This window comes from Diabrotica virgifera, chromosome 9, assembly GCF_917563875.1.
Source record: "Diabrotica virgifera virgifera chromosome 9, PGI_DIABVI_V3a".
Lineage (NCBI taxonomy): Eukaryota > Metazoa > Arthropoda > Insecta > Coleoptera > Chrysomelidae > Diabrotica > Diabrotica virgifera.
This window is the reverse complement of record NC_065451.1, coordinates 178,818,506-178,845,900: the sequence shown is the minus strand read 5'-3', so window position 1 is coordinate 178,845,900 and position 27,395 is coordinate 178,818,506. Positions and strand designations below refer to the sequence as shown.

General features: G+C 32.4%; 1 protein-coding gene across 2 annotated transcripts in view; it reads right to left on the bottom strand.

The window, feature by feature from the left end:
* Nucleotides 1-1,312: 1,312 nt before the first annotated feature.
* Nucleotides 1,313-27,395, bottom strand: part of LOC126892162 (uncharacterized) — an 88,358-nt gene continuing 62,275 nt past the window's right edge. Inside the window, exons 5-8 of one of the 2 annotated variants that reach the window (XM_050661634.1) lie at nt 21,344-21,503; nt 15,323-15,619; nt 6,034-6,279; nt 1,313-1,639 (exon numbers count right to left, since the gene is read on the bottom strand). In XM_050661634.1, coding sequence (XP_050517591.1) covers nt 1,367-1,639; nt 6,034-6,279; nt 15,323-15,619; nt 21,344-21,503 — 976 coding nt within the window. In that variant the 3' untranslated portion in view covers nt 1,313-1,366. The remainder of the gene's footprint in view (nt 1,640-6,033; nt 6,280-15,322; nt 15,620-21,343; nt 21,504-27,395) is intronic. The other variant, XM_050661635.1, reaches the window with a different exon arrangement.

Below are 27,395 nucleotides of genomic sequence, written 5' to 3'. Positions count from 1 at the left end.
ATCAGAAACGATATTAGAAAAGATACAAGAAAATGCATAGTGTCATACAGCCTTTAGTACAAATGTGCTCATAAAAAAAGTTACAACCCTTTGAATTTACAAAATGAAAATGGAATTTTTTCAATATATCGAAAACTATTAGATATTTTTTATTGAAAATCGACATGTATCATTATTATATCAGGAATATCTTAAAACAAAATTATAGTGAAGTTTGTCCACCCCATAAAAATTTTAGGGTGTTTTGTTCCCTTAATCCCCCCCATACTTTTGTATACGTTCCAATTAATTCATGATTGTGGTACCGTTAGTTAAATACAACGTTTTTAAAACTTCTTTGCCTCTTTGTATTTTTTCGATAAGCCAGTTTTTATCGAGATGCGGCTTCTTTTTTAATATATTTGCATACAAATTTTATGGGGGTTTTGTTCCTTTAAACCCCCCAAATGTTTGTGTACGTTAAAATTAAACTATTATTGTGGTACCATTAGTTAAACACAGTGTTTTTAAAACTTTTTTGTCTCTTAGTCTTTTTTTTTTGACAATTCACCTTTTATCGAGATGTGGCTTCTTTTTCAAAATATACCTAAAAATGTAAATTATAAATAAATTTTCAGATTATTAACAGGCCTCTATAATCGTACTTTACCATATGAAAATATGTGGTGGATTCGAAAAATATGTCGCTAAACACTGGCTTAACGAATAAGTACTAAGAGGCAAAAAAGTTTTAAAAACATTGTTTTTAACTAATGGTGCCACAATAATAATTTAATTGGAACGTACACAAAAGTTTGGGGTGGCTTAAAAGAACAAAACCCCCATAAAATTTTTATGGGGTGCACAAATTTCACTTTAATTTTTTTTTACGATGTTGCTACCATAAGAATGCCACATGTTCATTTTCAATAAAAAAATCTCTAAAAGTTTTCGATATATGAAAAAAAAATCGATTTTCATTTTGTAAATTCAAAGGGTTGTAACTTTTTTTGTGTGCACTATTGTATATAGGTAAGTGAGGTTCAATCAACATATTTTTGACCTCAGAATCTGTGGTATAATTTATGACCAATTTTTTCGGGACACCCTGTATATTATGTGCGACATTTTAACAAAAATTTACATGTACAGGGTGACTCACGCAAGCCTGGCATATTCTATAAGCTTTAGTAGTTTAATCCCCTCTAAAAAATATATCAATGAAAACATGCCACAAAGATATAGTTTCATAATCAGATTTTGACCAGACCTTTTTTAGGGATTTTGCAGGAAAATAATAAAACACCACAAGATTTTGGTTTTTTATCTCAGGTAATTAATATTATTAATACTATTAAATAATCCATATTCAGAAAAAATTAAAATGTTAAAGATTCCCGTCTAACACCATTTTCTTTACATCTCTTCTTCTTATTTTTCCCGAAGGGGTCATAGGAATAGAACTAACAAACTTTACTCCTGCTCTAAGCCTCATTGTATCTGACACTCTTTCGTCTACGAATTTGATGATATCTTCTTCGTTTATAGATGCTGTTGAAGATTCCTTTGGGACAATGACAGCCATAGGATGGTCGCCGTCTGCATCGTGAGGTATCCCAATTATTACAACTTGAGCGACTGATGAATGGGTCATAATAAGCTAAAAAAACATGGCATAGTTTATAATACAAAATAACTTTTTAGAAGCAGTCTGTGCTGACTAAGTTCTGTTAACGACCAAATAGTAACCATACAAGACGAAGATGAACTCAGTTTTATAATAAAAAAACTAGAACAGGAATTTACAAAAAATGGGATGGAAATAAACATCTGAATACCTAACAATGGAGAATACACAAATAAAGCAGCTGGAAATAGATGAATAGGGGAGTGCAATTAGAACGAAAATATGCATTGTTTCGGAAAAATTCAAACCAGCTTATATTTTTCTAAAACTTTTTTTGTTAGTTTATATACATGTTAAAATAAAAAGTTCTACTCGCGGATTTGGCCGCTAATTGTTTATTAATTGTTTAAACAATAACAATTATTTTGTATTAATAATTTTGAAAATAACGTTAAATTCATCATTTTACTTTGATCAAATATGTTTCTATTTTGTTTTTGTTTATACTGAATTATAATATAGCATTGCAATTTGAAAATTCTTATACAGAAGCTTTTATACAGTATGTCTGCGTAGCTAGGAACCACATGGAAAACTTTTTTATTATCAATTTTACGAAAAAAAGTTATTCTTCATGAAATGTTCTGAATAGTCAAAAATCTAAAATTCAACCATCAGATATCAAATTTTATCAATTTTATACGAGTTATGTCAAAAATATGAATTTCGTTAATGAGTAAAGTACCTTTATATTTCAGAATATCAAAAAATGCTATTATGAAAAGTTGTTTGAAATTAAAATCTATGTTTAAATATACAATTACATTATTCTAATCGAAATTTTTTTTTCAATTTTTACTCAAATTGCGGATACTCATCATCATTTTATTGCAATTATGATAACTATTTTATTATCACTTTTACGAAAAAAGTTATTCTTCATAAAATGCTCTCCCTGGTCTAAAATCTAAGATACAACAATCAGATATTCAACTTTTTTACTTTAATACGAGGTATGTAAAAAATATGAATCTTTCTTAAGGGTGCCTTTATTATTCACAATATTTTAATTAGAAGGATGTAATTGAACACTAGAACAATTTTTTTAATTCCAAACAACTTTTCTTAATAACAATTTTTGATATTGTGAAATTTAACGATACTTTACTCTTGAGTGAATTTCATATTTTTCGACATACCTCGTATAAAATTCATTAAATTTGATATTTGATGATTGCATCTTCGATTTTATACGATGCAGAGTATTTTATGAAGATTAACTTTCTTTCGTAAAACTGATAATAAAAAAGTTATCAATAGGTTCCAAGTTACGCAGACATACTGTATAAGAGATAAAAATTTTTTTTTGCTGAACATTTATTATTGTTGAAGTTTATTATTAAATGTATTTTAGGTAAGTTTTCCCGAAAAAAGTATTGATAACTTTATATATAAACTTTTTTTTAGCTGGTAATTTTCGGTTTTTGTATTACATTTTTGTTATCTTTCTTAATTTTCTCAAAAAAAATAGTCTATTTCATTTCTAAAGTAAAATAATTTAGTGCATTTTAAAGACTACATCCTAAGCTTTAAAAAATCACTTATAAATCTGTAATAGATCTGTTCAAACTTGAATACCTTCTTAAATTGGTGGTAATTCTATAAAACTACGAAGATTTCAAAAATTACTTTTTTTAAGACGTCGCGTCATATCATTTGAATTAAATTTTTGAGATTTTTTGAATAAAACATCATTTAGAACGATGCTTGAGAGGTAAGTTGTGCAAAATTGAGGGTTTTATAAGAAAAATTGTATTAGTTACACATTTTTAAATCATTTTTAAACAAAATTCATGTAAGGCTCATTTTCCGCCCCCAACGTACTTATGCCCATACATTTTATGTATTTTTATTATAACCATAAGATAGCTTAATTATTCTGCTTTTAAGTTCAATTAGTAAAATTTCATTTGATCCATTAGTTAAAGAATTTTATTAAAATAACTCAACCGTGCATTTCGCCGTACACTAGTTTACAGTGCGCCAATGTTTGTGAGAATGGTGACTTTAGCGTTATTAATAAAAAATTATAGAAGATACAGATTTAATTTTAGAAAATTCTTTATATAAGGTTTTTTTTTGTAAAATTTTCTGAATTTTTTAATGGTCATGTCAGTTTTGTTCTAAAATTTATATTTTCGGAGTTATTTAAAAAAAAAACATCAAACTTCGTAGTTCATTTGTTTAATAAAAAATGAAGCACCCACTTCTCGAGTAGAACTTTTTGATATGTTGTTTAGTAAACATTTCTTAATAAAATTACAAAAAGTTCTATCTTGTTTGATTTTTTCCGAAGTGAAAATCTATATGCACTCCCCTAGAAAGATAAACAAACCAAAGGAATAGAAATGGAAATAAGATTTAGGTTTCTTAATATCAAACAAAGGAGCAACTGAAGAAGACATAAACAGTATAGACTAAGACAAACACGAAACTGCATTCGAAAATTGAACCCGGTACTGTGGGATAAGAACATCAATATAAAGACAAAAAGAAGATAAAAATGTATACCATTTTTATTCACTGCAGCATCCATTTGACTTGCAAATTGTAGAAGTCTTGGAGGTGTCACCTGGAAAGTGTACCAATAAGTTTTCAATTTAAAAATCTTTTAGTAATATTTTTAATATTTTCAATATTAATAATTTACTATTAGGATTGAAAACTACTTCGTCTTCGACAAAAAGAAGAATATATAACACAATGACAAGAAGTATCCTCACTTATGGCCCAGTTTTGCTATGTCCAATTAAACAATAAATAAGAAAACAAAAAAAAATAAGAGCAACAGAGATAAAATTTCTAAGGAGAAGCTGCAATAACAAGAAGAGATGGAATAAAAAATAACATAGAGATTGACAAAAAATGGAAATGAACTCATAGGTCTGGATCCCGCGTATAAAAAAAAAGTTGACTAATAGCAAGCTGAAAATTTGTTAATAGCTTAAGGGTGTCTAGTCGGACAATCTTTGATGTATGGCAACACTGGAGCAAGGGAAGTTTTAATTGTGGAACAGGTTAAAAATTTGGAACGGTCAGACCACGAAAATGGCACATTTATTTTGTCCGACAGAATAGACTTAAACTCTCCGAACAGAGATTAAACTCTCATGCAAAAATCAGACTGCTATTTATCACCTGTCATAATTACTGTCATTTGACATATTCTACATGTTCCACTCATTAAACGCCCATTTGGTGATAAATAGCAGTCTGATTTTTGCATGAGAGTTTCATCTCTGTTCGGAGAGTTTAAGTCTGTTCTGTCGGACAAAATACATGTGCCGTTTTCGTGGTGTGACCATTCCAAATTTTTAACCTGTTCCACAATTAAAACTTCCCCTGTTCCAGTGTTCCCATATATCAAAGTTTGTCCGACTAGACACCTTTAAGCTATTAACAAATTTTCAGCTTGCTATTAATCAACTTTTTTTCATACATGGCATCCAGACCTATCAGATATAATAGACAACATATAACAGAAGAAATTAACCTGGTACGGACCTGTCAGAAGAGCAGACCAAAATCGGAAGATATACAGAATAAGAGAGTGGACCGTAACCCGATAAAAAGACCGAAGATCTTTCAGGGATGAAGTATACGAAGCAATAGAAAGAAGGAATCTGCAGGAAGGGGACTGGTAAAACAAAAATAACTGGAGAGAACGATTGAGTGAAGGAATACAGTGAAAACTGTGAAAATCCTTAGTAGATAGAAGCAGTTTGTTAAAAAAATTGATTTTTTTGATGATACAGAGTAATGGAGAAATAGATGGAGATGCATGCAGTAGAATTAGGATTGGATAGATGAAGTGGAATGAAGCGAGTGGTGTGTTGTGTGACAGAAAAATTGCAAGGAAGCTGAAGGCAAGATTCTATAAAACAGCTATAAGACCAGCTATTACCTATGCTATGATGTATGGAACTGGATGTTGGGCAGTTAAAAAGAAAGAGGAATAACGAATGTATGTGGCGGAAATGAGAATTAATAGATGGACGAATGGAGTGACAAGAGAGATAAATTTAAAAAGGAGTATATTAGCGGAAGTATCGGGGTGGCACCAATTGATGCCAAAATCAGGGAACATGGATTAAGATGGTTTGGTCATGTTTAAGGTCGAGACGTGAATCACCCAATACAAAGAATTGCTGATCTATGTGTTTTTGAAAGGAGTAGAAGAGTAGAGCCCAATAAGACCGGGAGGAGACGCTTAGGTAGTACATATGGGAGAAAGGGATTGATATTGACGTGACCAAGATATAAACTGATGGAAAAATGTAATTAGCGAAGGCAAAGATAATGATGATGATTTCAAAATTTGCTCTTTATTCAAAAGAAACAAACACTTCAAGATATTGAATACGTACTTGTTCTAGCATGGCAGGTGCAATTTGAAATCCTTTGTACTTTATCATTTCTTTTATTCGGTCTTTGATATAAAAACAACCATCTTCGTCATAGGTAACAATATCTCCAGTTTTCATCCAACCCTCACTATCGAAAGAATCTGAGGTATCGTGATTATGATAGCCACTCATAAGGAACTCTGATTTAATTCTGAGCTCGCCTTCTTCATTTGGTCCGCAAATTGCTCCTGTAAAGACATCAACAACCTAAAAAACAAAACCAAATAGAAAAAAGGAATGATGAAATTGTTATTAATCTGAAATAGACAGGGTGGTTCATCTTATTCGCCTCGGTCTCTGTACGGAAAACCACTTGATATTTAAAAAAAAATTTCTTCACAGATATATACAGGGCCCTTAATACTACAATCTAAAAATAATGTGAATTATACAGGGTGCTCCAAAAAAGAGTGGTATATCAAAGTTTTATTTTTTCTTATGGAATGCCCTATATCTGATGACATTACTGAATTGACCTTAAAAAATAAGAAGCTATACTTTTATAAGGGTTCCCTATACCTAAATACAGGGTGTTTTGATTTATTCCGATTTTTATGAAAATGTAAGGTTTTAGAAAAGAAATAAATATCTACGAATCTAAGAATCAGTAACAAATCCTTTTTTGTATCTTAATAATAGACTATTTAGCATACTTAAACAAATGCCTACTGCAACAAAATTTCTTACAGGGTGGTCAAAATATGAGATTGTTCTATTAACAAATTCAAGCTGTAATAACTTACTTATTTTAAATAGAATACCCTATATCTTACTAGTCTATCGCGTAGAAAATTTACTTGGCTTTTAATTTATATTAGGGTTTTCTATACCTATCTTTTACAAGGTGGTCAAAATATTGGATTGTTCTATTAACAAATTCAAGCTGTAATAACTTACTTATTTTAAATGGAACACCCTGTATCTTACTAGTCTATCGCGTATAAAATTTACTTTGCTTTTAATTCTTATTAGGGTTTCCTATACCTATCTCCCTTCATTTTTAAATGTTTAAAGATTCCCTAATTTGTAAGCTTTAAAAATTAGAATTAAGTACCTATGTCGTGGTTATGTAAAATACATCACCAACACCGGCAATATACTTAAATACCTTAGTCAAGATACTTTCGTTAATAAAATTTATATTTTTATCATTTAATCACACAGAGTGTTCTTATTTTAAATGACATACTCGATATTCTATTCTTTATAATGGAAGTTATTTAAAATCTCTTCAATTTCATGTAAACATTCTCAATACACATGTTATTCTGTAAATGTAAATTCCCATGTTATTCTGTAAATACCCACTTTACATATTTTTGTACAATAGGCTCGTTTTCGTCATAGTAGCCATTGCATTTAAATGTTTGTAATTGCGATTCAAAGATTTAAACAAAAAGTGGTGTTCTTAAATTTACTTAATAACCGTTGGTTTAAGATATGGAAAATACTTATACGGAATGAAATATAATTTAAATATCTTCCAGAATACGGCATCTAATATAGGGTATGCAGTTTAATATAAACATATTATTCAATGTTACATGTAGGCCAAAATCACCTAAAATAATACAACACTCTGTGTGTGTGTGATTACATGATAACAATGAAAATATTTTTAATGACAGTATCATGTCTATGTATATTGCCGGTGTTGGTGATGTGTTGTACATAATATGTAACCACGACATATTTACTTAATTCTAATTTTTAAAGCTTGCAAATAAGGAAATCTTTAAATATTTAACAAATGAAGGGAGATAGGTATAGGAAATCGCAATAAGAATTGAAAGCTAAATAAATTTTCTACGCGATAGGCTAGTAAGATACATGGTGTTCTATTTAAAATAAGTAAGTTATTACAACTTGAATTTGTTAATAGAACAATCTAATATTTTGACCACCCTGTAAAAAGATATGTATAGGAAACCCTAATACAAATTGAAAGCTAAGTATATTTTCTACGCGATAAGCTAGTAAGATACAGGGTGTTCAATTTAAATTAAGTAAGTTATTACAGCTTGAATTTGTTAAAAGAACAATTTCATATTTTGACCACCTTGTAAGAAACTTTGTTGCAATAAGCATGTGCTAGTAAAAGTCAGTTATTAAGATCCAAGAAAGAATTTGTTACTGATTCTTAGATTCGTAGATATTTATTTTTTTCTAAAACCTTACATTTTAATAAAAATCGAAATAAATCAAAACACCCTGTATTTAGGTATAGGGAACACTTCTGAAAGTATAGCTTATTTTTTAAGGTCAATTCAATAATGTCATCATATATAGGGCACTCCATAAGAAAAAATAAAACTTTGATATACCGCTCTTTTTTGGAGCACCCTGTATAATTCGCATTATTTTAAATTGTAGTATTAATTGCCCTGTATATTACTGTGAAGAAATTTTTTTAAAATATCAAGTGGTTTTCCGTACAGACACCGAGGCGAATAAGATGAACCACACTGTATATCATAGTCAATAAGGCATTTTTATATTTTATGTCAAACAATAATATGTATATTGGTAAGTATATTTGAAAAAATTAGTTTTTGGTTTAACTCCTTCCCTACCTAGTGACTCATACTTGATCTACATCGATTTTTCGCATAGACCGGACAAAGAATATATACTCTCCTAGAAGAATACTGCGCTGTAACGTTTTCTCGCCATGTAACGAAGATCTGCTTGGATGTTATCTCTCCATCGTATTCTGGGACGTCCGAGGGTGTTTTGCCTGTAGGAATCTCCTCCCATGCCAGTCTTACAAGACTCTCGTTATGAAGTCTGTGCACGTGGCCTGTCCATCTTAGTGGCTGTGATTTAATTTCTTGGACAATATCGGTTATTGGACAATATAACTTAATGCGTGAACAATATAACGGTTTTAAACTTTATTTAACACCAAATATGCAATACATAGTTCTACTAGCAAAATAGCGTCACTTCCATCCATCGTCAATAGACTGAAAGGCACTGTATGTGGACAGAGAAAAGGAATGCACTTAGCGCTCACCGGAAGACATGCCTTAGTGCCGGCGCAAATTGATCCTAAGCGAACACAACCTGGCACCGGCGGGGTGCGTAGAGAGTTCTGCGCATCCTATATCAGTGAATACAGTGCCAGGTCTACACATGCGAACGTTTGTCATCGAAACACAGTTTTCTGGTGTCGTGGGACGCGTGACTCAATTCTGGGATGTGGTTTTGGTTTCGAGATGGACGTAGAGAAGCTAATAGAACTCGTTCGGAATTACCAGTCTGATTTTTGCATGAGAGTTTAATGAAAGGGTAACAAATCAATTGGAAGTTCTGTCCGACAAAATACATGGGACGTTTTCGTAGTATGACGTTCCAAATTTTTAACCTGTTCCACAATTAAAACTTCCCCTGTTTCAGTGTTCCCGTACATCAAAGTTTGTCTGACGAGACACCGTTAAGCTATTAACAAATTTTCAGCTTGCTATTAATCAACTTTTTTTTGGTACGCGGGATCCAGGCCTAGAAATACAATGTCACAAATGATGGCGTAATCCCTTTTCTGTAGGTATAAAAATTTTGTAAATATTATTCATTTCTTAAATCTACACAACATTATCATTAAAAATGATTCATTACTAAAAACAGTTAAGCACATCTGTGAATATCGCATATCCTCAAATAAAATGTGTCATCATACCGGGCTTGTTCATGCTTAAAAACAAAATATGTAGACGAGATATAAATATATGTAATAGGTAAGCAGTTTTTGCAACGACAATCAAATCACAATCAGTGTTGTTTATAATAATAGTATCGGCATCAGCTGATAAAATAATTAGTTTTTAGCAAAGTTCTCACCTTTCGGGACACTGACGTACATAAAAGCAAATTTGTTAATTGTTGAGAAAACGTAGGCATTTAAAGTTTTAAAAGGTACAAATGAGATGCAAATTACAAGAGGAAGTAGAAATCTATTGTCCACAGTCCTAGTTATTAGGATTTTAGGATTAGAATTTTTCTGAAACATCACCTCAAAGCTTCCTTTTCTTTATTCATTCTTCTCAAGACCACGACGTTTGTGACTCTCTCCGTCCATGATATTCTGAAGATTCTGCGATACATCCACAGTTCAAATGCCTCTAATTTTTAGGTATCAATCTTTTTCAGCGTCCTTGACTCCATTCCGTAGAACAGCACAGAAAGTACGTAACATCTCATCAGGCGAAGTTTCATTTCAAGGCTCAAATCTTCCACAGAACACTCTCTTCATTTTAGTGAATATGGATCTTGTTTTTTCTATTCTTATTTTGATTTCTGCTGAGCTATCGTTGTCTTCATTTATAAAAGTGCCTAAATATTTGTATTTGCTAACTCGATCGATAATTTCATTGTGTAAATATAAATTTTGGACATTTCGTGTTGATTTCGATATTACCATAAATTTAGTTTTCTTTATGTTCAAAGATAGTCCATATTCTTCGCTGCAGTCGCTGCTATCTTATTCACCAATGTCTGTAGCTCTTCAAGTGTTTCTATCAGAACGGTGTCGTCGGTAAATCTCAGATTGTTTAATCTAACACCATTTATTTTAATACCTATGGATTGCTCAGAGAGTGTTCTATTCATTACGTCTTCGAAATAGAGATTAAACAGGGTTGGTGACAGTATACACCCTTGTCTCATACTTCGCTTTATTTCAATTTCTTCAGTGGTATTATTCTCTACTCTCACTACTGCTTTCTGATTATAGTACATATTTGCTATTAGTCGGATATCTCGTTTATCTAAATTCTTTTCTACCAGGAGTCTGATTAGATGATCATGCCGCACTTTATCAAAGGCCTTGTTATAATCTATGAAACACATCAGATACAGATACATCAGTATTTTGTAATCAGTATTTTGTACTCAGTATCTACCACTGAGACCCGGTATCAAAAGTAACCGTTACACGTCCGCACTGATTTTGCCCGTCCCTCTATTCGTTGCAGAGACAGCCAACGGTTGGGTTTTGTTGTGAACAATATGCGGTGCGCTGGAAAAATAACTACACAGGTCACCCGTCCCGCCGGTGCCAGGTTGTGCTCGCTTAGGTTCAATTTGCGCCGGCACGAAAGTTGAATTGAATGTTGAAAGATACGTTGAAACGCATGTTGAAAATGAAAGCGCGCCAGTGTGGACATAGCTATTAACTTGTTCAGAGCTACAGTCTCAAACGTGAAAATAGTTGTGATGATTACCAACCTCCTTAGAGGAGTAAACCGGGAGATATTAACAGAAGTTCAACCACGATTTTCTAAGTCCTGCCCTTTGCAATACTGGAAGGTTAGAGAAGGTACTTAGAATTTGTGGAAAAATCCACGGGTTTCCTGTGACATTTTCCTGTGAAAATTAGATTTTTCATGAAAAAAAAATTGGGAGTTGCGATGAATTTTTAAGTCCTGCCATATCCATAGAATAACAGGACACTATCTATTTTATGAAGAAATTTTTTTGGGCAGGACGGTTGCAAAAGGACTAAGGGAGTATACAGATATATAAACATGTAATGAAAATAATGAAATTTTCATAATTTTCTAAGTCCTGCCAACTTAATAAATTAATCATATTTATTTCAAAATGACCAAAAAAAATGTTGGCATGACGTCACCTAATGTTTAACTGCACTTGTTTCTTGGAAAATTCTGTATAAAATTTTCACTCTGGTTCCGTGATTTTATAAGTCATAAAATAAATTTTGTTATAAAATAAATAATTTCAGTAGACATTATTCAAAATGGCAGGATGTTTAGTTACACCTTTTTTACTATACATATATAGTTAAAAAATTTGTAAGAAAATTCGTGGAAAATTACACGATTTTCTAAGTCATGCCATTTCGCACATATCTCAAGAAGGTTAATATAAATCTATTTTCAAAGAGGCAGGATGATTGTATGGTTATTTTGTATAAAAAAATTAAATTGTGTGTCTGTAAAATTATTTCAGGGTGTTATACAAACATATTCATATCACCACAATTTTCTGAGTCATACCATGTCGAGTATGCTTAAAAAACACTAATCTAAAACCGTTTACAACTTGGCATGATAACCGCAAAGATGAATAATACAAAAAATTTATTTGTATATTATTAAAACAATCGTATCCTATTAAATATTATTTTCCTGAATAATGTCTCGGAATTTTTACACACTTTTCAAATCTAATAGCAAACTGTAACATCTTTATTTTAAGTGATTAGATCATATTTTTATCTAAGTAAACGCAATAAAAGTAAATAAACAATTTTTACAATTTATTGGTTATAGTAGGGAACTTACCTACCCATTATATTATACAGGGTGTCCAGAAGCTCTCATAAAAAAACGAAAACCGGAGATTCCTCAGATAATTTTAAGAAAATTTAACTCAATTAACCTAGTTCAAAAATGCTTCCGTGGAAAGCTAAAGCTTTTTAAAGATGGCGTCTTGTAATTCATCATCGTCATAATTCAACCCGGATCTATCCTATTCTGGATATAGGTCTCCCTCAGTCTTCTCCATGCATTTCTGTTTGATGTCATCAGACCATCTGGTTGGCGGACGACCTCTACTTCGATATGCTTCGTCTAGAAGAAGCATATCGAAGTCTTGTAATTAGTTTCTTTAAAATAGCTGCAGAACGCTTTTATTTGGAAAAACGAAAACTGGTACACTTATTTATCTTCCAGAGGTCAATTGTCAAATGTCAATTATAAATTGTCAATTTTTAGTACCGGTCATAGGGGTCCGTTTTGGGTACGGAAACGGATATTTTATCGAATAACTTTTCTGTCTAACTTTTAAGCATTTCTGACACTGGATTATTAATTTCTGGGATAGTTTTGTTCAAAAAGGTACTTTTGCTTTAACTCAGAAGAATACGCAGTGTTCTAGAAAAATCAATATGAAAAATTTTTCGTTTTTTGGTTTTTTGAGTTTAAAAGAATTTAGAAAAATTCTATTTACGAAAACGAAAATTGCTACGTTTATTTCTCTTCCAGAGATGAATCGATTTTATCAATTGTGAATTTCTAGTACTGGTCATAGGCATCCGTCTTGGGTAGATCAACGGATATTTTATCTCATAACTTATTGGTCTTTAAATTTTTGGACATTTTTGAGTGTAGAGTATTAAATTATGAGGTATTCTAGTACCAAAAGTTACTCTTGCTTTAAGTCGGCAAATAAATTTTTTTTCAAATTCAAATAAAAGGTGTACAATATAAACATGGGTGGAAATTGCATTTTAGTGCATAACATGCATCCAAAAGTGCAAAAACCTGTCAAAATCAGTGTATTAAGGGCAAAATTTTGTTATTTGGGAGGTTTATGGAGTTACGAATACGCAAGCAGAACCGACCTCCGAATCACCTAGTGCCCAGAGTTGCTGCTAAGGCACGTCATCTGGAGTTTCGTGGGATATCGGCAATAAATTAAAGAAAACAGATTATTCGAGGGTTTTTGGGATGGTCGAACACGAATATGACATTACAACCGACCCTCGGAGCACCTGGTGCCCAGGGTGACTGATCTCGAATTTAGAGAGTTTTTTGAGGTCGATTCTGATGGCGTATTCATGTTCAGCAACCACAAAACTCCTCGAGTAATCTACTTGCATCACTTTAGTGTCTGAAAGCCTCGAAATTTAAGAATATGGCGTGTATATTAGTCACCCCGAGCACTAGGTAAAGATCTGTTCTAATGTGACATTCTTGTTCAGAAACCCCAAAAACCACCTGAGTAATCTGTCTGTATCAATTTACTGCCGAAATTAATATATAAATATGATACAGAAAATGCTTAACAAATAAAAAGGTACCATAAAATCCCATTTTATTATAATACTGAAATACAAGGTGTCCCATTTAAGAAAACTCAGAAAATACTCATTCCGAGTTTCAACCAACCCCGTATACAAAAATTAAACATTTTGGTATACTATTAATAACTGACAATAGTAGACTATATTAAAAATCGTTTAAACATAAATTAATAGAAGTTTGGGTATCAAATCACTAACAATATGTATAGGGTGTGAATGTTCCTACAAAATTAACAAAAAAACGTAATTATATTTTAAACTACCTCGTATAATATTTCAAAACACTATATTTTATTAAAGAGAACATCGAGTAGAATCCAAAAATGTAAAAATATACAGGGTATTCCATCTAAAAAAACATAAATTTGAGTCACCCTGTGAAAACGGGTAGCCCTGTATATTAGAAAATACTGTTAAATCATAGTCCTATCTGTGGCCCATGTTTTACTTAATAACTTTTTTCGTATATCTTACGACAAACGAGTAATTGGACTTTGTCACACTAATGCACCACCCTGTATACAAAATAACCATAAAACCATCCTGCCTCTTTCTAAATAGACTTATATTAAGATTCTTGAAACATGTGCAAAATGGCATTCACGATTTTCTTACAAATCTAGGACTCCTGCCGTCTTACAAGAACCGTTTAACCTTCCTGCCGAGTACCGAAAAGGTATTGATTGTATTTGAGTATTATAACTTTTTAAAGGCAGGACTAAGAAAATCACGGAATCAGGGTGAAAATTTTCCGCAGAATTTTCCAAGGGACAAGTATACTTAAACATTAGGAGACGTCATGCCAATATTTTTTTGATCATTTGGAAATAAATATGTTTAGTTTCTTTAGTTGGCAGTACCTAGAAAATCATGAAAATTTCATTATTTTCCTTACATGTTTGTATACATATATACTCCGTTAGCCCGTTTGCAACCCTCCTGCCCAAAAAATTTTTTTCATAAAATCGATAGTATCCTGTCTATCTACGGATATGGCAGGACTTAGAAATTCATCGCAAAACCCTATTTTTATTTTTTGGGAAAATCTAATTTTTACAGGAAAATGTCACAGGAAATTTGTGGATATTTCCACAAATTGTAAGTACCTCGTCTACTCTTCCAGTATTGCAAAAGGCAGGACTTAGAAAATCGTGGCTGAACTTCTGTATAATATCTCCCAGTCTAGAGACGGTACCTAAAGAAAAAGAAGAGTGTTTTACCCTTAAGCCGACAGTTACATTCCACATACTGACAATTAAAATATAGTCTATAAGGACGAAGCTTAAGTACCCTTGGTAGCGAACGTGTTAAAAACAGATAATTTGGGTCATTTCTTTAGAAATACCATCATCAGGGGCATTTCATCAGAAAAGGATTTACAGACCCGTTACAAAGTGAAACGTTTTGACCCCATGAACTCACCTTTGCTTTTATTCCTGGTATAACCATTCCAACAGATGTTGGTTTCGAATGCAAATACAACGTATCTTTAACATTTGCAGTTTTGAAAGTCGTCGACACTCCACTAACTTCCGTCTGTCCGTATGCATTATACACAAAAGTTCCTGGGAGCAGATCACGGAGCTCTAGAAGTAGTGGCTTCGGAAAATACCCACCACCGACGATAAAGCTCCATAAACTGCTGGTATCCAAACCGTCGGGGCGACCAACTTTTAATAGAGCTGCAGCTAGCGATGGAGCACCAAACAGAGAAGTAACCTAAAAAGGATGAATGTTCATCGAATTTATTCTCCTGTCTACTTGCCATTGTATGAAATTTAACATTTTGTAGATTATCTTTGACACCGGAAGTGATATCAAAACCGGAAGTACCTATTCGGTTTCTTCTTATCAAGACGTATCGTATAATACATCATATTGATTTAAACGATAAATATATGTTACTTATAAAATGGCCAATAACATGGCCAAGCAAGTTTTCAATTTTTAACTGTTCTAACGACTTCCGTAACTTTTCCCATCCGATGCAAAGCAACATCGTTACGAACTCTATCCACCCAACTTATTCGTAGGATTCTCCAATACTCCCAGACTTCAAAAGTTTCCAGTTTTTTGAGAAGTGTATTCGTTAAAGTCCAACCTTTGACACCGTACAAAAGAGTAGGGATCACATAACATCTCACTAATCTAATCTTCAGATTCTAAGTAATATTGTTTCCACATAAAGTTTCTTCATCGTAAAGGATGCAGATCTGGCCTTCTCTATACGTATTCTAATTTCTTTGTTCATGTCCCAGTTCTCATTTAGATTACCACCAAAGTAGGTGATACCGTTAGTTCTCTCCAGTTGCTCATCATAAGCTGTTACCACGTCCGGTTGTATTGGCGTCTGACAACCACCACATTTGTCTTTGCGGCGTTTAGCTTGAGTTCATATTTACCACAGGTTGTGGTTATCCTATATTATTCAGATGTTTAAGTTCTTCGTAATCGCTTGCAATGAACAGTGTGTCATCCACGTATCTCAAATTATTAATATTGACGCTATTCGTTTTGATACCACAGTGAATATTATCCACTGCTTTATTGAAAACAAACTCAGAATATATGGTAAATATCAGTGGGTACAAAATGCAGCCCTGCCTTACTTCTGCTTGTATTTGAAGCTCTTAAGAAGTGTCCCGGCTAATCCTGATGTTTGCATGTTGATGCTAGTAAAAATTTTTAATAATGCGTAGGTCTTTATCATCAATATCCACCAGCTGAAAATGGCAATCATTTCAGAATGTTTTACTCGGTCAAAGGCCTTCTCAAAATTCTGTTCAATAGAACATATATTATAAACCGGATGTCCGACATCTGTGCATCTCTGTACCATAACCTGGATGCTAAATAGTGCTTCTTTGGGTCCAAGGTTATTGCGGAACCCAAACTGTGTATCACCAAGTTGTTCTACTATTTTTTTGTACATCCTAGAGTGCAAAATTCGTAAAAAATTTTAAAACATGACTATGACTCATCAAGCTGATGGTTCGGTAGTGACTACATTTTTTCACATTTGCTTTTTTATGTATCGTCACAAAAGTCGACAACAGCTAATCCGTTGGCAGGTTGGCATATAGTCAGTTTCATAAATTGTATTAAAAAATGAATGAGAGATCTTTTACCTGAACTTTCGAAGAGCTTTATTATTTCAGTCGGTATTGTTTCATCTGCTCCCGTCGCTTTTCTGGTCTTTGCGCTAATATTATTGCTTGTTCAATTTCGTTTATAAATATGTCAGGTCCTGTAACTACTTGGTTAATTTCAAGCTCGGCTCTTTCATCATTAAATAGTTCCTCAATGTAGTCTTTCCATCTGTCTATTTTATCCAAATCAGTGATAATCAGTTTTCCGTCTCTATTAACGATGTTATTTGAATATTTTTTGTTCTGGCCTGTGAGTTATTTTATTTTTTTATATGACATATAAAATGAATCATGTGTCCTCTGTAACTCTTCCATTTCTAAACATTTGTTTTCAAAACATATTTTTTTGCAGGTCGTATTTTATTCCTTATCTCTTTTGTAATCTCTTACATTTCGATGTTTTGGATCTTTCTGCGACTTTTTCACCGTTCATCCACTATTGCTTCTTTTGACTGTTCTCGTTTAAGTTTTGAGTTGAGTTGCTTATAATCGTTTTGATTTGGTTCCAATGATCCTCGACGGATTCTTGTTCGTTATTCTCTAAATTGTTTGCAATCCGCTTACTGTTGTTTCTGATAAAATCCATATCCAGTTTGTTAGAGGATCGTTGTTGTTTTATCCGTTTAAGTTTTAGTATTATTTCGGCCAACAATAGATTGTGATCAGTGGAGCAGATGGAACATCGACACCAGGATAGGCTTTTACACACTTTACTGCATTTCTGTAACGCTCACCGATGGTTATGTAGTCAATTTGGTTTCTTCCAATGTTAAGGGGGGTATCCAGTGCCGGATTTACCACTAGGCCGACTAGGTTTAGCCTAGCTTTGCGGCCTAGGGCCGCAAACAAAAGGGGGCCGCAGCGTTTTGTAAAAAAAAAACTTTTTTGGTAAAAAAATTTTTACTAATTGAATTGAAATCAGTAAGCAATTTTTCAAATACAAAAATTGCTATTCTACTAAACACGTGGTACGATATTTTACAATGTTTTGACAAGAGTAACAAAATATTGCAAAAACTGCTACAGACTTGAATGTGACTTGCAACATACAAATCTCTAAAGGATTACGCATTGAGTCTGAGAGACAACTTTGATTACTATGAAAAAAGAGGAAAAGAGTTGTCTAAAAATGAAACTTATATTCTTGAAATAAAAAGACGCCCGAAAAGAACAGCTCTCCTTGGCCAAGACAAAGAAGATGAATCCACTGAACCCCACTTTAATGGCAAAGAAGACTTAAAGATTAATACATTAAATGTTGTAATTGACACGCTTTATTCAGAATTGAATGAACGGTCCGAAGTTTATTTCAGTTTTAATGAAAAATTTGGATTTTTAAACAACTTATCGTCAAATTTCCAATGAAGAAATCAGGGTAAAGTTGCTATTTTGACTAAAAAGTATCGAATCGACATAGACGGTGACTTTGGAGAAGAGTATGTATAGTTCAAAGGCTTTGTTGAAGGAATATTTGATGAAGAAAGAGAATTTCATGACAACAAGGTTACCAAGCCTCCGAGAAATACCTACACTTTTGGAGTATATGAAACTCATTAATTAAAAACAGTTCACAACATTATTTCCGAATATGGACACGGCTTTGCACATTCTACTATGCGTGATGACATCTAATGTATCTGGAGAAAGATCATTCAGCGTGTTGAAAAGAATCAAAAACTACTTGAGGAACTCGGTTTCTGATGAAGATTCTAGATTGTCTAGTTTTTCAAGCCTTAGACTTTAAAACTCAAGATTTTGCAGCCAAAAAAGCTAGAAAAGTGAGTGTTTAGAGTTTAGATATGATATTTATTGTGAGTATGGAGTGGAGTGAGTGTCAATGTTAATCACTAATCCAACTTTATACAAATTAAGAATTTAAGAACATGACATTGACGTTTTTCAGTATAAGAGAATAATGAATTGAACGATCTAGACGTTTATTTGTTGTATTCTTATGCCTGGTTGCACCAACAGATCTTAAGCTTAAGGTGTGCATTAAAGAAATATATGCGTTGCACCATTGAGTCTTAAATCAATTTTCAGCTTGCTATAATGGATTGTCATGTGGATTGCATTGATAAGAATTCAAAATTATGGTGCAGCGTATGTGACACTTAAATCGGCCCTATCTATAAGAGGAGCTGAGTTAAGCTGGATCTTAAGATTTGTTGGTGCAACCAGGCATTAATATTTTTATTTTTCAGTACCGTAGCCTATTACTAGTACAGTTCGTATTATTTTGCTTGTTATTTTACATACTGTCTTTTCAACTCGGCTTTTTTAGTCTTGTGTTTTCATCTGTTCTTTTCCCTCGGAATGAAACAAATGGTATTTCATTTTAACAATTAACTACAATACTTATTAATAATATAATAATTTTAGCAATATTAATAATTTTACAAATAACAGTAAAATCCTGTATGAAAGGTATATTTAACCCGTAAGTACTAACAGCTTAAATCAATGACGGAAACACTAACTAACCGCCTGACAGACGGGTTTAACATTTTTAGGGGTAATCTTGTTTTTGTTAAATATTTTAATGCAAAGAAATATTTCGATGACTTACTGGAAGTATTGATTATCTAAAAAGCACAGTAATTAATCTAGTTTTTCTGTAGTTATCAAAATAAAAAACATTATAACAAGAATGGAAGGATTGTTTGTGTGAATTTTTACTCCTGAAAAAAAGTGCGATAAAAATTAAACAAATTGAAGAATCTTGATAAAAATTTACAATCTCGTTAAGAAAAGAGTAAGAAACACGAAAATAATTTTTTTTTTTAAAATATTAAAACAAAAAAAAACTGACAGGCACTCAAATTTGTACAGTGTACCAATGGTAGTCAGTATCAACATTTTCATTATAAATTGATTCAAATTCGACTTTGTCGTGTTCTACCTTATCAATTCATTTCAAAATAGTTTCCTCATAGCCTTTTTTTCCTTATTTGATCTTTTTTTTGACCAACTGGGCACATTATGTTTAATGACGAACTGTGCACAAACACTAACACCCCGTCTATTAGATGGAAATCACACTTTGAGTCTAAATATCTTTGGAATAACAACTTCCCGGAAATTGCCGAATTCAATACTACTAAATAACAACCCAACTTGAAAAGTCATAAACGGGTGACCTTCAAAATTTTCCAGGTAGGGAAATATTCCACTTTCAACAAGTGAAGCCGTCTGAGAGACGGGGTGTTAGTACTTAAGGGTTAAAATCCCTCAAAAGGGCCACATCAAAATCACAACATAACTAGTTTTCGACTGGTTTACCAGTCATGTTGTGATTTTGATGTGGCCCTTTTGAGGGATTTTACTGTTTTTTGTATTATATGGTATACAGCCAACTACAGGAAAACTTTTTCCTTGTGGATTTTTTTTAATATTACAAATAACTGCTGTTTGCTAACATTTTGAATTATATATTTTCTATCTTCTTCTTTAAGGTGCCTTCTCCATTACTGAAGCTTGGCTATAACTACAGCAAATTGCTCTCTATCTTGAGAGGTTCTTAGTATCGAATGTGTGTCCATACCTGTCCAGTCTCTCACGTTCTTCAGCTAGCAGCATTTTCTTCTTCCTGAACCTCTTCTTCCTTACACTTGTCCTTCCATTATGAGTCGTAAAAGTTGTATCTTTCTCCTCTGTGAATATGTCTAGATAACTGATTTTTCGGTTTTTTACAATATTTAGGAGTTCTCTCTCAGTCTTCATTCTTCTCAGCACCTCGTTGTTGATCACGTGATCTGTCCAAGAGATCTTCAGCATCCTTCGAAAAACCAACATCTTAAAGGCTTATATAAATATAGAATTCTTTCTATAAATTTTCTTTTTCGAAATTTCTATAAATATAGAAATTGTTGTTAGAGCTGTTTTGGGGTTTTAGCCAAATTTGCAAACCAAGATTATTTAATTAGTGAATACATTTCAACCTATTTATGTCCGTATTCAAATAGAAACAGAGGCATTTCTATTCATTTATGTTATACTTTGTATTACGCAATTTAAAAAGTAAAATTAAAATAAAAGTTTTAATTATTACTATTATTATTACGTCTTTGTGCTTTAATTACATAATCGTGAAGTTATCGGGGGCCGCTCGGGGTAATTTGGCCTAGGGTCGCTAGTACCCTAAATCCGGCACTGGAGGTATCTACTGAAGATTTCCACGTATACAATCTCCGTTTAGGTAGTTTGAAAAAGGTATCCATAACGTGGATAATTCAACGTTTTTAGCATTTTTTTAATGATGTAGAATGGGCGAAAACAATATTACCATACTTACTTTATACTTGTCAATAAGTTTCCACGTCTCGTGTGGATCCATCTTTTGCACTGTAACTTTTGCTCCACCAATAATGATACCTGCCAATTGGTATAAAACGGCCGATATCCAGTATAGCGTTGAGTAAGTTAAATATATAGTTCCAATACTGCCACAGATCCTAAGAAAGTATAAAATCACCATTAATTTGAAATGCAGTTAAAAAATAGTTTCTAGGAACCACCAACTTAAAAGATTTTAAAAAGAGTTTTAGATTTTTTATATTAACTCCACATAACTCCACAAGATACTTATTCCAAAAAAGAATAACAGAGAGAAGTAGTACATATACAGGGTGTAACAAAAATACAGGTCATAAATTAAGTCACATATTCTGGGACCAAAAATAGTTCGATTGAACCTACCATTAGTACAAATGTGCACATAAAAAAAGTTACAGTCCTTTGAAGTTTCAAAATGAATATCGATTTTTTCCAATATATCGAAAATTATTAGAGATTTTATTATTGAAAATGGACATGCTGTATTCTTATGGTAGGGACATCTCAAAAAAGTAATAACCGTGAAATTTGTACACCCTATAAAAATTTTATGGGTGTTTTGTTCACTTAAACCCCCCCCCCAAACTTTTGTGTACGTTTCAATTAAATTATTACTGCAGTACCATTAGTTTAACACAATGTTTTTAAAACTTTTTTGCCTCTTAGTATTTTTCCATAAGATAGTTTTTATCGAGATGCGGCTTCTTTTTTAATATGTTTACAAAAAAAATTTATGGGGGTTTTGTTTCCTTAAACGCCCCAAATCTTTGTGTACGTTCCAATTAAATTATTATTGTGGTGCCGTTAGTTAGACACAATGTTTTTAAAACTTTTATGCCTCTTAGTATTTTTTCGATAAACGATTTTTTATCGAGATATTAATATGTTTCAAAATATACCTAAAAATGTAAATTCACAATAAATTTTCATAGGTCTCTATAATCTTACTAACTGACCATGTAAAAATTTATGTTGAATTTTACAAATGTTCAAAATATCTCGATAAAAACTGACTTATCGAAAAACTATAAAGAAACAAAAAATATTTAAAAATATTTTATTTAACTAATGGTACCACAACAATAATTTCATTGGAACGTACACAAAAGTTTGGGGGGGTTTAAGGAAACAAAACCCCCATAAAATTTTTATGGGGTGTAAAAATTTCACTGTTATTACTTTTTTGAGATCTTCCTGCCATAAGAATGCCACATGTCCATTTTCAATAAAAAATCTGTAACAGTTTTCAATATACTTATTGGAAAAAATCGATTTTTATTTTGTAACTTCAAGGGGCTATAACTTTTTTTATGTGCACATTTGTACTAAGGTAAGTTAGGTTCAATCGAACTATTTTTGGCCCCAGAATACGTGATATAATTTATGATCTGTATTTTTGTTACACCCTGTATAATCACAAAATGTAACGGGGTAGAAGAAAGCTAGGGAAAAACTAAGTCTCATATCTTAGTCTCAGCCGAGAAAGACACATTAATAAAAATAAATCGCTCCCCAGGCAAAAAACTCAATGGTTTTGTACAGAAGTGAAGGAAAAAATGTAAAGAAAAGAAAAAAGCATTACATGTCGATCAAAATACAAGAGGCATATGATAATTATAAGACAATAAGAACAAAAAATGATTACTGGGAACGTTTTTCGAAGATTTTTATGGTCTGCAAAAAGAAATATGCCGCTTTATAAGAGGTCAAAGAACCGAGGTAAAGGAACTAATAAGGATACATGGTTTTTACTATCTAAAAAAGCTCTTAGCAGCGTAAGAACAAAGGAAGCTATAACCGGAAACACCAGAAATTACCACAAATGAAGAAATTAAGTATAATGTTAAGAACACAGAAAGTTCAAAAAACACTTGAGAACATGAAGAAAAGAAAAGATTTATGGTCAAAAAAAATTTAAAGCACTCATGGGAGTGCCGATAGAAGTGAAAACTTCTTAACTTCTTATAGTATATAAATTACGAGCTCAATGCTTTTTCCCCATTCAAAAAGAAGTGCTATACTTATATTATATACGCGTTTCGTACGTTATATGCTACTTATGTATACATACACATGATACTATAAATAAGAAGATAATATATTGCGCATCCTGAAGGGAGGGGAGTCATGACGCAACTGGACACCGGCACGTTCGTAATGGTTCGTAACGTCCGATTAGTTTGTATCGTTCGCGGTTGTAAGATAAGTGTATTTTATATTTTTTATCTTTGTAAAAGGGAGATGTCTTTTATAAACAAATAACACAAAAAAGTCGTTTAATATTATTTTGCTAATTGAATAATTTCATCACAGAATGCATACAAATCCCATTTAACTTTAACAAGAATTCATTAACTTTAACAAGAATTCAAATTCAAGTTAATCTCCAGTTACGTCATCATGCGCGAACTTATACGTATTTGGTCTACGTTAAGATACTATCTGGTTATTTTTAGTAACGTGTACATACACATAATATATATACGTATGAAATTTAGTTCGACAAAGTGATGACGGTCGCAAACTCAATACTTTTTCCCCACCTAAAAGGTGCACAACGGTCCTCAAGAAATTTTCATTTCAAAAATGTATTTCGCCGAAGCGATGACGGTCGCTAATTCAACCCTTTTTCCCCATCTAAACAGGGCACAACGTCCCTAAAGGAGTTTTCACTTCAAAAATTATTCAATACTAATTCAATACTTTTTCCCCATCTAAAAAGGGCACAACGTCCCTAAAGAAGTTTTCACTTCAAAAATTTATTTCGTCGAAGCAATGAAGGTCGCGATGACGGTCGCTAATTCAATACTTTTTCCCCATCTAAAAAGGGCAAAACGTCCCTAAAGAAGTTTTCACATCAAAACATTATTTCGTCGAAGCAATGACGGTCGCGATGACGGTCGCTAATTCAATACTTTTTCCCCATCTAAAAATGGCACAACGTCCCTAAAGAAGTTTTCAATTCAAAATTTTATTTTCGTCGAAGCAATGACGGTCGCGATGACGGTCGCTAATTCAATACTTTTTCTTAATCTAAAAAGAGCAAAACGTCAGTAAAGAAGTTTTCACTTCAAAAATTTATTGTCGAAGCAATTACGGTCGCGATGACGTTTGCTAATTCAATACTTTTCCCTATCTAAAAAAGGCACAACGTTCCTAAAGAAGTTTTCACTTCAAAAATTTATTTTTGTCGAAGCAGTGACGCTCGCGATGACGGTGCCTAATTCAATGCTTTTTCCCGATCTAAAAAGGGCAAAACGTCCCTAAAGAAGTTTTCACTTCAAAACGTTATTTCGTCGAAGCAATGACGGTCGCGATGACGGTCGCTAATTCAATACTTTTTCCCCATCTAAAAAGTGCACAACGTCCCTAAAGAAGTTTTCACTTCAAAAATTTATTTCGTCGAAGCAATGACGTTCGGGATGACGGTCGCTAATTCCATAATTTTTTCTCCATTTAAAAAGGACACAAAGTTTCTACAGAAGTTTTTAGTTCAAAAATTTATTTCGCCGAAGCGGTAACGGTCACTAATTCAACACTTTTTCCCCATCTAACAAGTGCACAAGGTCCCTAAAGAAGTTTTCACTTCAAAAATTTATTTCGTCGAAGCAATGACGGTCGCTATGACGGTCGCTAATTCAATACTTTTTCCCCATCTAAAAAGTGCACAACGTCCCTAAAGAAGTTTTCACTTCAATAATCTTACTAATATTATACGTACATTATAATAATATACGTACAAAATTTATTTCGTCGAAGCGATGACGGTCGCGAAATCAATCCTTTTCCCTATTCCAAAATAGATTTTACATTTATATTAAATTTACATACTGCTACACAATTTATAATATACAGTGCGTCCATAAAGTAACGCATAAATTCATTATTTCGTAAACCGGCGACTTTAAGGAAAAATCCCAACACAGCTCGATTTTTATTTTTAATTTCCGATTTTTTGGCATATGTATCATACTAGTGACGCCATCCACCTGGGCGTGATGACGTAATCGATGATTTTTTTAAATGAGAATAGGTGCCATGTGATAGCTCATTTGAAAGGGTTTTCAATTGTCTATTCCATAATATAAACATTAACAAAATTATTTATACAAGGTGTTCAAAAAAACATTTTTTTAATTAAAATAATTGAGACAAAAAGAAGAACGTATGTAATTTATCTAATTCAACATACGTTTAAATGTTGTCAGAAAATAGGAAAAAAATGTTTATTTGACAAATAAATATTGTTTTTCGCTTAAATTCAATGTTAAATCTGCCACTCACCTATCTCTTGTCAGTTTGAACAATTCGTTTAAGCGAAAATCAATGTTTATTTGTCAAATAAACATGTTTTCTCTTTTCTGACAGTAGTAAAACGCATTTTGAATTAAATAAATTATATACATTCGTCTTTTTGTCTCAATTATTTTAATTAAAAAAATATTTTTTGAACACCCTGTATAAATAATTATGTTAATATTTACATTAGTGAATAGAGAATTCAATACCCTTTTAAATGAGCTATCACGTGACTCCTATTCTCATTTAAAAAAATCATCGGTTATGTCATCACGCCTAGAGAGATGACGTCACTAGTATGATATATATTCCAAAAAATCGTAATTTAAAAATAAAAATCGACCTATTTCGGGAATTTTCCTTAAAGTCGTCAGTTTACGAAATAACGAATTTATGCGTTACTTTATGGACGCATTGTATAATAACATACACATAATAAATATACGTACAAAATTTATTTCGCCGAAGAGATGACGGTCGCGATGACGGCCGCGAAATCAATCCTTTTTCCCCATCCTAAATTAGGTTTTACATTTACTTTATATTAAATACCTCTACACAATTTATATATACTATTGTGTTTCAATTTATCAATCAAAGATAGAATAAATTGTTTTATTTTTTTAATATATCGCGGGCACATACATTTGATACACCCTGTATATTGATTTGTAAATATTTATTAGAAGTTAGCTTTCACGCAAGGTGGTTTCTCCTTAATGAGTTTTTCCAAGCAATATTAAAAACATTTTTGTAAATAAAAAGTGAAACGAACATTTATTTAGGATTATAATTTAAAAAAGATTGTTTACGGGAAAAGGTAAAACCACAGGTAGATGTAATTATTAGTTTTTAGAAAAATAGAGGTAAAGAGAATTGGAATTTTAAATATGTTTGTTTAATGATAGGAATACTTAGATAATTTCCGAAAAGTCATAAGTTTTGAGTAGAAGTATTGTTTGATAGAATGACTGGATTTTTCGAATGAAACAGAGGAAGGTGGAGAGAGAAATGTTTCTGATTGGCTTGGCAATTTGGAATGGGGAAAGTTTTGTTTGAATGTTGAGACAGTTTGGAAAAGAAAAGATTAGTGTGTTACCGGCAGCCGAGAGGAGCAGTTAAAAGTTTACGTGAGTAGTTCAGAAGCAAGTACTAGTGGTTGTGTTGATAGTGAGAGTAGCTGAAAAGTGGAACGAGAGACAAATCAAATCGAGAAGAAATACCTCTTTGATTCTGTAAAGTCCAAGAGAGTAAGTAACAAGAATTATCGTTATTAAAATTATTTGTGACACCAAGTAAAAAAGATACTTGGGTCTCAGGAGATTATTGTTGAGAGAAAGAGAGGAGAGAGATTTGGAGTTTATTGAACGAGTCCTGGTCAAAGGAAGCCTGGCTGGTGTTTTGGAGAAATAGTTGCTGGTATGCTGTTGGATTTTTGCTGAGAACGGAGAGGGCTTTAATTGGTAGCCTAACATAATCAACAAGGAGAAGCTGTTTGGGTCAAGAGGAGACATCATTGTGCGTGAATCAAAAAGGTCAGTCAATAACCTATGTGATAGATTTTCTTTATAATCAGAAGTTAAAATTTTTTTACGTAAAAGCATATGCATTTAAGATTCCAACATTTCAAAAATTTAATAGGAAGTATAAGTAATTTTGCGAATAACAAATTTGTTTGTTTAGCTTGTTTTATTAATGGTATCAAGAACAAA